The sequence below is a fragment of the Oncorhynchus mykiss genome, chromosome 11 (genome assembly GCF_057628025.1).
Source record: "Oncorhynchus mykiss isolate SJ-2025 chromosome 11, ASM5762802v1, whole genome shotgun sequence".
Lineage (NCBI taxonomy): Eukaryota > Metazoa > Chordata > Actinopteri > Salmoniformes > Salmonidae > Oncorhynchus > Oncorhynchus mykiss.
The window spans coordinates 82,772,501-82,785,000 of NC_143032.1; the positions used below are offsets into that span (position 1 = coordinate 82,772,501).

Sequence of the window (12,500 nt, forward strand, 5' to 3'; positions counted from 1 at the left end):
ATAGGGTCCTGTACCTGTTGTTACCTCAGGGTCTATATAGGATCCTGTACCTGTTGTTACCTCAGGGTCTATATAGGATCATGTAACTGTTGTTACCTCAGGGTCTATATAGGGTCCTGTACCTGTTGTTACCTCAGGGTCTATATAGGGTCCTGTACCTGTTGTTACCTCAGGGTCTATATAGGGTCCTGTAACTGTTGTTACCTCAGGGTCTATATAGGGTCCTGTACCTGTTGTTACCTCAGGGTCTATATAGGGTCCTGTACCTGTTGTTACCTCAGGGTCTATATAGGGTCCTGTACCTGTTGTTACCTCAGGGTCTATATAGGGTCCTGTACCTGTTGTTACCTCAGGGTCTATATAGGGTCCTGTACCTGTTGTTACCTCAGGGTCTATATAGGATCCTGTACCTGTTGTTACCTCAGGGTCTATATAGGGTCCTGTACCTGTTGTTACCTCAGGGTCCTGTACCTGTTGTTACCTCAGGGTCTATATAGGGTCCTGTACCTGTTGTTACCTCAGGGTCTATATAGGGTCCTGTACCTGTTGTTACCTCAGGGTCTATATAGGGTCCTGTACCTGTTGTTACCTCAGGGTCTATATAGGGTCCTGTACCTGTTGTTACCTCAGGGTCTATATAGGGTCCTGTAACTGTTGTTACCTCAGGGTCTATATAGGGTCCTGTACCTGTTGTTACCTCAGGGTCTATATAGGGTCCTGTACCTGTTGTTACCTCAGGGTCTATATAGGGTCCTGTACCTGTTGTTACCTCAGGGTCTATATAGGGTCCTGTACCTGTTGTTACCTCAGGGTCTATATAGGGTCCTGTACCTGTTGTTACCTCAGGGTCTATATAGGATCCTGTACCTGTTGTTACCTCAGGGTCTATATAGGGTCCTGTACCTGTTGTTACCTCAGGGTCTATATAGGGTCCTGTACCTGTTGTTACCTCAGGGTCTATATAGGGTCCTGTACCTGTTGTTACCTCAGGGTCTATATAGGGTCCTGTACCGGTTGTTACCTCAGGGTCTATATAGGGTCCTGTACCGGTTGTTACCTCAGGGTCTATATAGGGTCCTGTACCGGTTGTTACCTCAGGGTCTATATAGGATCATGTAACTGTTGTTACCTCAGGGTCCTGTACCTGTTGTTACCTCAGGGTCTATATAGGGTCCTGTACCTGTTGCTACCTCAGGGTCTATATAGGGTCATGTAACTGTTGTTACCTCAGAGTCGTAGTCAGCCAGGATCCAGGGGAAGACAGGGTACTGCATCAGGTCGTTGTAGGAGCGACCAGCCAGGGTGTTGAGATGCATCAGATACTGGAAGTTACTGATCTCTCCACGCTACGGAAACACAGAGAGGACACTATAGTTACTGATCTCTCCACACTACAGAGAGGACACTATAGTTGCTGATCTCTCCACACTACTGAGAGGACACTATAGTCACTGATCTCTCCACGCTACGGAAACACAGAGAGGACACTATAGTTACTGATCTCTCCACACTATAGAGAGGACACTATAGTCACTGATCTCTCCACGCTACGGAAACACAGAGAGGACACTATAGTCGCTGATCTCTCCACGCTACGGAAACACAGAGAGGACACTATAGTTCACTGATCTCTCCATACTACGGTAACACAGAGAGGACACTATAGTTACTGATCTCTCCACGCTACGGAAACACAGAAAGGACACTATAGTCACTGATCTCTCCACGCTACGGAAACACAGAGAGGACACTATAGTCACTGATCTCTCCACACTACAGAGAGGACACTATAGTTACTGATCTCTCCACGCTACGGAAACACAGAAAGGACACTATAGTCACTGATCTCTCCACGCTACGGAAACACAGAGAGGACACTATAGTCACTGATCTCTCCACACTACAGAGAGGACACTATAGTTCACTGATCTCTCCACACTACAGAGGGGACACTATAGTCACTGATCTCTCCACGCTACAGAGGACACTATAGTCACTGATCTCTCCACACTACAGAGAGGACACTATAGTTCACTGATCTCTCCACACTACAGAGAGGACACTATAGTTCACTGATCTCTCCACGCTACAGAGGACACTATAGTCACTGATCTCTCCACACTACAGAGAGGACACTATAGTCACTGATCTCTCCACACTACAGAGAGGACACTATAGTTCACTGATCTCTCCACACTACAGAGGGGACACTATAGTCACTGATCTCTCCACGCTACAGAGGACACTATAGTCACTGATCTCTTCACACTACAGAGAGGACACTATAGTTCACTGATCTCTCCACGCTACAGAGGACACTATAGTCACTGATCTCTCCACACTATAGAGGACACTATAGTCACTGATCTCTCCACACTACAGAGAGGACACTATAGTCACTGATCTCTCCACACTACAGAGGACACTATAGTCACTGATCTCTCCACACTACAGAGAGGACACTATAGTTCACTGATCTCTCCACACAATGGAAGGGAACACAGAGGACACACTACTGTTAGACCTACTGCTAACACGGTCCTAAGGTAGGAGATCGTATGGTAATAGAACTGGTAAAAACAGACTTACCTCCCATCTTTGGGTGACAGATTTCTCTCCTACCAGAGTGCTGAGTAGCCCAGACCTGACGGGAAACATTATAGAAGGATTTACAATAGAAAACATTCATGCAACTAGGGTAGCCTAGTGGTTAGAGTGTAGAGGCGGCAGGTAGCCTAGTGGTTAGAGTGTAGAGGCGGCAGGTAGCCTAGTGGTTAGAGTGTAGAGGCGGCAGGTAGCCTAGTGGTTAGTGTAGAGGCGGCAGGTAGCCTAGTGGTTAGAGTGTAGAGGCGGCAGGTAGCCTAGTGGTTAGAGTGTAGAGGCGGCAGGGTAGCCTAGTGGTTAGAGTGTAGAGGCGGCAGGGTAGCCTAGTGGTTAGAGTGTAGAGGCGGCAGGTAGCCTAGTGGTTAGAGTGTAGAGGCGGCAGGTAGCCTAGTGGTTAGAGTGTAGAGGCGGCAGGTAGCCTAGTGGTTAGAGTGTAGAGGCGGCAGGGTAGCCTAGTGGTTAGTGTAGAGGCGGCAGGTAGCCTAGTGGTTAGAGTGTAGAGGCGGCAGGTAGCCTAGTGGTTAGAGTGTAGAGGCGGCAGGTAGCCTAGTGGTTAGTGTAGAGGCGGCAGGTAGCCTAGTGGTTAGAGTGTAGAGGCGGCAGGTAGCCTAGTGGTTAGAGTGTAGAGGCGGCAGGGTAGCCTAGTGGTTAGAGTGTAGAGGCGGCAGGTAGCCTAGTGGTTAGAGTGTAGAGGTCGGCAGGTAGCCTAGTGGTTAGAGTGTAGAGGTGGCAGGGTAGCCTAGTGGTTAGAGCGTTGGACTAGTAACCGGAAGGTTGCAAGTTCAAATCCCCGAGCTGACAAGGTACAAATCTGTCGTTGTTCCCCAGTAGGCCGTCATTGAAAAGAATAATTTGTTCTTAACCGACTTGCCTAGTTAAATAAAAGCTAATTTAAAAAAAAATAAAAATAAAATAGGCAACAGATTTAACAAAATATGAAAAACACAGACGTTTATCACATAGAATCTACAGAAAGGTAGACGGTTACCCCTGCTCTACGCTGGTGTTGGGTCTTTGTCCTGAGACGGACTCTGAGCTGTCAGCCAGAGAGGGAACCACGGCGAGGAACCTCTGGTACACCTTGTTACGGACTCCTTTCTGGAAGGCCAGCAGGTAGTTCCTCCCATCTCCCGAGAACACCTCCACAGCCATGGGCTGGAACACAGACAGAGCATTATAGATGGGTTGTGTTCGTTGCTCAGGTTCAGATTCATTAGGGCACAAAGGAATGAAAACAGACAGAAACAGGGACGGATACCGGAACTTGTCCGACAAAGTAATGATATATTTCTAATTTTCTGTCTCAAAACGATTTGCCATGTTTTGCCCTAATATACATGACCAAGGTGAACAAGTTGAGACTGATCGACATGTCACAAGCAACAAATCAGAACCAAGTTTTTTGCACTGCTCACCTGCAGCAGGTATCGTCTCTTGTGGACCTCCTTAATGTCCTCGTAGGCGAAGATGCTACAGGTCCTCTTCAGCTGGCTCTGACCCTGCCTCGCACCTCTGGGGATGATGGTCTCATGAAGACTGGAGACAGAGAGACATGTCAAAACCCAAACTTCTCCTTGAGTACTCCCCCCCCCCCCCCCCCCCTTTCCAGTTAAACTTTTTGGATGTATATGGGGTATTGTGGGGTATTGTGATGTCATTATGGGGTATTGTGGGGTATTGTGATGTCATTATAGGGTATTGTGATGTCATTATGGGGTATTGTGATGTCATTATAGGGTATTGTGATGTCATTATAGGGTATTGTGATGTCATTATAGGGTATTGTGATGTCATTATAGGGTATTGTGATGTCATTATAGGGTATTGTGATGTCATTATAGGGTAGTGTGATGTCATTATAGGGTATTGTGATGTTATTATGGGGTATTGTGATGTCATTATGGGGTATTGTGTGTAGATTGATGAGGAAAAAGTATTTAATCCATGTTAGAATAAGGCTGTAACGTAACAAAATGTGGAAAAAGGGAAGGGGTCACACATCTAAGTGTGCGTTCTCTAATTCTCTCTTTCTCTCTTTCTTTCTCTCTCTCGGAGGACCTGAGCCCTAGGACCATGCCCCAGGACTACCTGACATGATGACTCCTTGCTGTCCCCAGTCCACCTGACCGTGCTGCTGCTCCAGTTTCAACTGTTCTGCCTCATTATTATTTGACCCTGCTGGTCATTTATGAACATTTGTACATCTTTGCCATGTTATGTTATAATCTCCACCCGGCACAGCCAGAAGAGGACTGGCCACCCCACATAGCCTGGTTCCTCTCTAGGTTTCTTCCTAGGTTCTGGCCTTTCTAGTGAGTTTTTCCTAGCCACCGTGCTTCTACACCTGCATTGCTTGCTGTTTGTGGTTTTAGGCTGGGTTTCTGTACAGCACTTTGAGATATCAGCTGATGTACGAAGGGCTATATAAATACATTGGATTTGAAGGGGTCTGAATACTTTCCAAATGCACCGTATTGATGGCAAATATAAATCAAAACTGGATAGTGTTCGGAGATTGGGTGGGACAATTTTTTTAAACAAAAAAAAACAAGATAACTAATGTAAAATATACTGTGTCTGTAACATGTATATAGTATGTACAAGTTGGAAGTAGAAGCCTAAGTGTTGTTGTCCATTAGTTTACTCCCATTAGGGGAGGAATGGTAGGGTTAGGGGAAAATAGTAAAGGAAAATATATTTTAAATAATATATATTTATAAAAAAACTAAAATAAACATATTGGGTGATTGGATATGATGTAGACAATTACACTGAAAGACGCCACAATCCATTTGCAATCTCAAAGCTGATCCATCAAAAGCGCACGATTCAACGAATAAACTTCAACGAATGAACGAAGCACTTGGTTTAGTTGAATCACGTTAGTTATGAAGGGTGAATAAGGGTTAGGTGTTCATATGGAAAAAGGTTAATGAACTCACTTGGCGGGCAGCGTCTCGATGTCTCTGATCTCTCTGCTGACGGTCATGGTGAAACCGTCGATGACATAGAAGTGCTCCTTTCCGAACAGGAGCAGCCCCTCGCTAGTGTCCAGACCCTGCACCCGCGCACACCGGTACATGTGTTGGATCTGGTGACACAACGTAATGGTTATATTCGTGGTTACAAACATTTAGGCTAGGTAGAACCGCAGAATAAACCCTGTCTGTCCTCCTCCCCGTCAGTCCTCCTCACCCCCGTCAGTCCTCCTCACCCCAGTCAGTCCTCCTCACCCCAGTCAGTCCTCCTCACCCCAGTCAGTCCTCCTCACCCCCGTCAGTCCTCCTCACCCCCGTCAGTCCTCCTCACCCCCGTCAGTCCTCCTCACCCCCGTCAGTCCTCCTCACCCCCGTCAGTCCTCCTCCTCCCCGTCAGTCCTCCTCCTCCCCAGTCAGTCCTCCTCACCCCAGTCAGTCCTCCTCACCCTGTCCTCTTACCTTCTCTCCCTCCTCCAGTAGTCGTAGCAGTGATGTGTTGTCTGTCCTCTGTTCCTCGTCCAGACCTCCTGACTCTAAGATCTGTTCCTGGAGCAGGTCTTGTTCCTCATCGGCTCTGTCCGTGGTGGAGCGTGACCTCTTCAGAGGGGCCTTCACCAGACCTGGAGGGGGGGGGGGGGGGGGGGGGGGGGGATTAAATGTAATCTGAAAAATGTGTGTCCAAACAAGTGTGTGAGTAACTATGACCTTGGTGTGAATGTGGAGGACCGTTAACACTGGTAATAAGTTACCCCATTGATGCTTGATAGAGGCCGGTAAACCAGTCATACATGCAGTTTAGTTTCCTCACAGTCTCTCTGAGAGCTTTGTTTTAGTATAATTGAATGACCTCGTCGCATGTCTCTGATGTGTGTGTCTGTGTGTGTGTGTGTGTGTGTGTGTGTGTGTCTTGTAGTGCTGAGCGATTATTATTATTATTTGAATTCCATTTCGTTCCTTTTTTCCCCCTCTTGAGATACACTACATGACCAAAAGTATGTGGACACCTGCTCGTCGAACATCTCATTCCAAAATCATGGGCATTAATGTTGGTCCCCCCCTTTGCTGCTATAACAGTCTCCACTCTTCTGGGAAGGCTTTCCACTATATGTTGGAACATTGCTGCTATAACAGCCTCCACTCTACTGGGAAGACTTTCCACTAGATGTTGGAACATTGCTGCTATAACAGCCTCCACTCTTCTGGGAAGGCTTTCCACTAGATGTTGGAACATTGCTGCTATAACAGCCTCCACTCTTCTGGGAAGGCTTTCCACTAGATGTTGGAACATTGCTGCTATAACAGCCTCCACTCTTCTGGGAAGGCTTTCCACTAGATGTTGGAACATTGCTGCAGGGGGACTTGTTTCCATTCAGTCATAAGAGCGTTAGTGATGTCGGGCACTGATGTCGTTGTGCGATTTAGGTCTGGCTCGCAGTCGGCGTTCCAATTCATCCCACAGGTGTTCGATGGGGTTGAGGTCGGGGCTCTGTGCAGGCCAGTCAAGTTCTTCAACACTGATCTCGACAAACCATTTCTGTATGAGCCTCGGTTTGTGCACGGGGGAATTGTCATGCTGGAACAGGAAAGGGTCTTCCACAAACCGTTGCCACAGAATCGTCTAGAATGTCATTATACGTGGTAACGTTAAGATTTCCCTTCACTGGAACTAAGGTGCCCGAACCATGAAAAACAGCCCCAGACCATTATTCCTCCTCCACCAAACTTTACAGTTGGCACTATGCATTGGGGCAGGTAGCGTCCTCCTGGCATCCGCCAAACCCAGATTAGTCCGTCAGACTGCCAGATGGTGAGGCGTGATTCATCACCCCAGAGAACACGTTTCCACTGCTCCAGAGTCCAATGGCGGCGAGCTTTACACCACTCCAGCCGACGCTTGGCATTGCGCATGGTGATATTAGGCTTGTGTGCGGCTGCTCGGCCACGGAAACCCATTTCATGAAGCTCCCGACGAACAGTTCTTGTACTGACGTTGCTTCCAGAGGCAGTTTGAAACTTGGTAGTGAGTGTTGCAGGACAAGCTATTTTTACGTGCCACGTGCCACGGCACTCAGCAGTCCCATTCTGTGAGCTTGTGTGGCTTACCACTTCGTGGCTGAGCCGTTGTTGCTCCTCGACGTTTCCACTTCACAATAACAGCACTTACGGTTGACCGGACCGCTCTAGCAGGGCAGAAATATGACAAACTGACGGTGGCACGTTGAAAGTCACTTAGCTCTTCAGTTAGGCCATTCTAGTGCCAATGGTTTCCTATGGAGATTGCATGGCTGTGTGCTTGACTTTATACACCTGTCAGCAACGGGTGTGGCTGAAATAGCTGAATCCACTCATTTGAAGGGGTGTCCACATACTTTAGTATACACAGAGCATTCAAAAAGTATTCAGACCCCTTGACTTTTTCCACATTTTGTTACGTTACAGCCTTATTCTAAAATAGATTCAATAAAAATGTATCCTCATCAATCTACACACACAATACCCCATAATGACATCACAATACCCCATAATGACATCACAATACCCCATAATGACATCACAATACCCCATAATGACATCACAATACCCCATAATGACATCACAATACCCCATAATGACATCACAATACCCCATAATGACATCACAATACCCCATAATGACATCACAATCCCCCATAACAAAGCAAAAATGGGTTTTTCAAAATGTTTGCAAATGTGTGTGTGTGGATATATATAAATGTATATATATAAAAACAAGAAATACCTTATTTATATAAGTATTCAGACCCTTTGCGATGAGACTCGAAATTAAGCTCAGGTGCATCCTATTTCCATTAATCATCCTTAAGATGTTTCTACAACTTGATTGGAGTCCACCTGTGGTAAATTCAATTGTTCATGTTTGAACATGATTTAGAAAGGCAGACACCTGTCTATGTAAGATCCCACAGTTGAGAGTGCATGTCAGAGCAAAAACCAAGCCATGAGGTCGAATGAATTGTCCGTAGAGCTCAGAGACAGGATTGTGTCGAGGCACAGATCTGGGGAAGGGTAAGAAAACATTTCTGCCATATTGAAGGTCTCCAAGAACACAGTGGCCTCCACCATTCTTAAATGGAAGAAGTTTGGAACCACCAAGAGTCTTCCTAGAGCTGGCCGCCCAGCCAAACTGAGCAATCGGGGGAGAAAGTCAGAGAGGTGACCAAGAACCCGATGGTCACTCTGACAGAGCTCCAGAGTTCCTCTGTGGAGATGGGAGAACCTTCCAGAAGGACAACCATCTCTGCAGCCCTCCACCAATCAGGCCTTTATGGTAGAGTGGCCAGACGGAAGCCACTCCTCAGTAACAGGCACATGACAGTCCGCTTGGAGTTTGCCTAAAGACACCTAAGGACTGTTTTTCAGCAGCAGGGACAAGTCAGGATCGAGGGAAAGATTAACAGAGCAAAGTGCAGAGAGATCCTTGATGAAAACCTGCTCCACAGCGCTCAGGACCTCAGACTTGGGAGAAAGGTTCACCGTTCAACAGGACAGCGGCAATAAGCACACAGCCAAGACAACGCAGGAGTGGCTTCGGGACAGGGATCTGTATGTCCTCGAGTGGCCCAACCAGAGCCCGGACTTGAAACCGATTGAACATCTCTGGAGAGACCTGAAAATAGCTGTGCAGCGATGCTCCTCATCCAACCTGACAGAGCTTGAGAGGATCTGCAAAGAAGAATGGGAGAAACTCCCTAAATACAGTGGTGCCAAGCTTGTAGCGTCATATCCAAGACGTGAGGCTGTTATCACTGCCAAAGTTGCTTCAACCAAATACTTACGTATATGTAATATATTTTATTTTTTCTAAATATTTTTTTTTTTTGCTTTGATATTATGGGGCGGCAGGTAGACTACTGGTCAGAGCGTTGGGCCAGTAACCAAAAGGTTGCAAGATCAAATCCCTGAGTTAACAAGGTACAAATCTGTCGTTCTGCCCCTGAAACAAGGCAGTTAACCCACTGTTCCTAGGCCGTCATTGAAAACAAGTATTTATTCTTAACTGACTTGCCTAGTCAAATAAAGGTAAACAAAAAAAATGGGGTATTGTGTGTAGATTGATGAGGGGGAAAAAACAATTCAATCTATTTTAGAATAAGGCTGTAACGTAACAAAATGTGGAAAAAAGTCAAGGGGTCTGAATACTTTCCGAATTCACTGTATAGTGTAAATCAGATGAAGCCTGAACTGTGCAATGTAGTAGGGAGTTGTAGTTTCCAACAAGCCAATGTGACAATGTAGTAGGGAGTTGTAGTTTCCAACAGGCCAATGTGACAATGTAGTAGGGAGTTGTAGTTTCCAACAGGCCAATGTGACAATGTAGTAGGGAGTTGTAGTTTCCAACAGGCCAATGTGACAATGTAGTAGGGAGTTGTAGTTTCCAACAGGCCAATGTGACAAAGTAGTAGGGAGTTGTAGTTTCCAACAGGCCAATGTGACAATGTAGTAGGGAGTTGTAGTTTCCAACAGGCCAATGTGACAATGTAGTAGGGAGTGACGCAGTGGTCTAAGGTACTGCATCTCAGTGCTAGCTGTGTTACTTGAGATCCTGGTTTGCGTCCAGGCTCTGTCGCAACCGGGAGGCCCATGGGGCGGTGCAAAATTGGCCCAGCGTCGTCTGGGTTGGGGGAGGGTTTGGCCCAGCGTCGTCCGGGTTAGGGGAGGGTTTGGCCGGCAGGGATGTCCTTGTCCCATCATGCACTAGCGACTCCTGCGGCGGACCGGGCTCAGAGGACGCTGACACCATCGCCAGGTGTAACAGTGTTTCCTCCGACACATTGGTGTGTCTGGCTTCCGGGTTAAGCTGGCATTGTGTCAAGAAGCAGCGCGGCTTGTTTGCGTTGTGTTTCGGAGGAAGCGCTGCTCTCGACTTTTGCCTCTCACGAGTCCGTACGGGAGTTGCAGAGATGAGACAAGACTGTAAACTACCAAATCGGATACCACGAAAGTGTAGATGAAAAAGTGGTATAATAAACAGAATAAAATAATTAGAATTATAATAAAAACTGAAACTGAACCGACCTCAAAAAGTCTTGCTATGTGCCCTCTATCCGACTTACCTTTGACTCTGGCGATGGTGTCCTCTCCGTGCACCTCTCCAGGTTCATGCTGAGCGGTCTCTCCCTCAGTGTCCTGCTCTATAGAGTGCTGATACATCCCAGGGTTCCCTGACAGCAGTCTCATGTAGTACTCCTTACTGTCGTAGCTTATCGCTCGGCGGTAACGCACCGGCTTCTGGATGAGGGGAGGGAGAGGAAGAGAGGGGAGGAAGAGAGGGGAGGAAGAGAGGGGAGGAAGAGAGGAGAGGAAGAGAGGAGAGGAAGAGGGGAGGAAGAGGGGAGGAAGAGAGGAGAGGAAGAGAGGAGAGGAAGAGGGGAGGAAGAGGGGAGGAAGAGAGGAGAGGAAGAGAGGAGAGGAAGAGAGGAGGAAGAGGGGAGGAAGAGAGGAGAGGAAGAGAGGAGGAAGAGGGGAGAGGAAGAGAGGAGGAAGAGGGGAGGAAGAGAGGGGAGGAAGAGAGGAGAGGAAGAGAGGGGAGGAAGAGGGGAGGAAGAGGGGAGGAAGAGAGGAGAGGAAGAGAGGAGAGGAATAGAGGAGAGGAAGAGAGGAGAGGAAGAGAGGGGAGGAAGAGAGGGGAGGAAGAGAGGTTAATTAGTGATGGGGGGGGGGCAGTTGACATGAAGAACACTGACGAATAAGCATCAAAACAAACCAAAAAAATAGGAAGATGTGATGTGGCTTTCAATTAGTCCATTGAAATCCTTTCAGTGTCAATCATGCTTGCAAAATGCTCAAACCACACAGATGTTCATTGAGTGTCGTTTCAAGTGAAAACAGTTATCTAATTTGTATCCAAAATGGTGTCTTATTGGACCTTACATGACAAGGCAAGGCTCAGGCTCGTAGACATACGGTTTACCATCTACCAGACACCCATCCACCATGCATCCACAGTTTGGGCGGTTTAACCAACTCCTAACTATGGCTTCACACACAGTGTATAAATGGCATGTCTGTTCAAGTCACTTAACCCTGTTGTCAGACAGATGCTAACTGTGGGAGTCTCAGGGCTGAGATCATGAGGGGGAGCGGAGGAGGACACTGATAGGAGCTGGGCTGGAGCAGGACAGAGTAACAGAGTATTACAGGAGGATAGGAGCTGGGCTGGAGCAGGACATAGTAACATAGTATTACAGGAGGATAGGAGCTGGATCAGGACAGAGTAACAGAGTATTACAGGAGGATAGGAGCTGGGCTGGAGCAGGACATAGTAACATAGTATTACAGGAGGATAGGAGCTGGGCTGGAGCAGGACAGAGTAACAGAGTATTACAGGAGGATAGGAGCTGGGCTGGAGCAGGACAGAGTAACAGATTATTACAGGAGGATAGGAGCTGGGCTGGAGCAGGACATAGTAACAGAGTATTACAGGAGGAGAGGAGCTGAGTATTACAGGAGGAGAGGAGCTGAGCTGGAGCAGGACAGAGATTTACAGGAGGATAGGAGCTGGGCTGGAGCAGGACAGAGTAACAGAGTATTACAGGAGGATAGGAGCTGGGCTGGAGCAGGACAGAGTAACAGAGTATTACAGGAGGATAGGAGCTGGGCTGGAGCAGGACAGAGTATTACAGGAGGATAGGAGCTGGGCTGGAGCAGGACATAGTAACAGAGTATTACAGGAGGATAGGAGCTGGGCTGGAGCAGGACAGAGTATTACAGGAGGATAGGAGCTGGGCTGGAAGAGGACAGAGTATTACAGGAGGATAGGAGCTGGGCTGGAGCAGGACATAGTAACAGAGTATTACAGGAGGATAGGAGCTGGGCTGGAGCAGGACAGAGTACTACAGGAAGACTGGTCAGTCTGGGACTTCAGATATAGTTGCAGTCA

General features: G+C 47.4%; 1 protein-coding gene across 2 annotated transcripts in view; it reads right to left on the minus strand.

Annotated features, from left to right (window-relative positions):
- Positions 1–12,500, minus strand: part of wdfy3 (WD repeat and FYVE domain containing 3) — a 247,936-nt gene that overhangs the window by 36,320 nt on the left and 199,116 nt on the right. For both annotated transcript variants that reach the window (XM_090191254.1, XM_090191253.1), the window contains exons 48-54: positions 10,675–10,849; positions 6,042–6,202; positions 5,547–5,695; positions 4,020–4,140; positions 3,593–3,759; positions 2,590–2,644; positions 1,227–1,346 (exon numbers count right to left, since the gene is read on the minus strand). In XM_090191254.1, the coding sequence (XP_090047380.1) occupies positions 1,227–1,346; positions 2,590–2,644; positions 3,593–3,759; positions 4,020–4,140; positions 5,547–5,695; positions 6,042–6,202; positions 10,675–10,849 (948 nt within the window). The remainder of the gene's footprint in view (positions 1–1,226; positions 1,347–2,589; positions 2,645–3,592; positions 3,760–4,019; positions 4,141–5,546; positions 5,696–6,041; positions 6,203–10,674; positions 10,850–12,500) is intronic.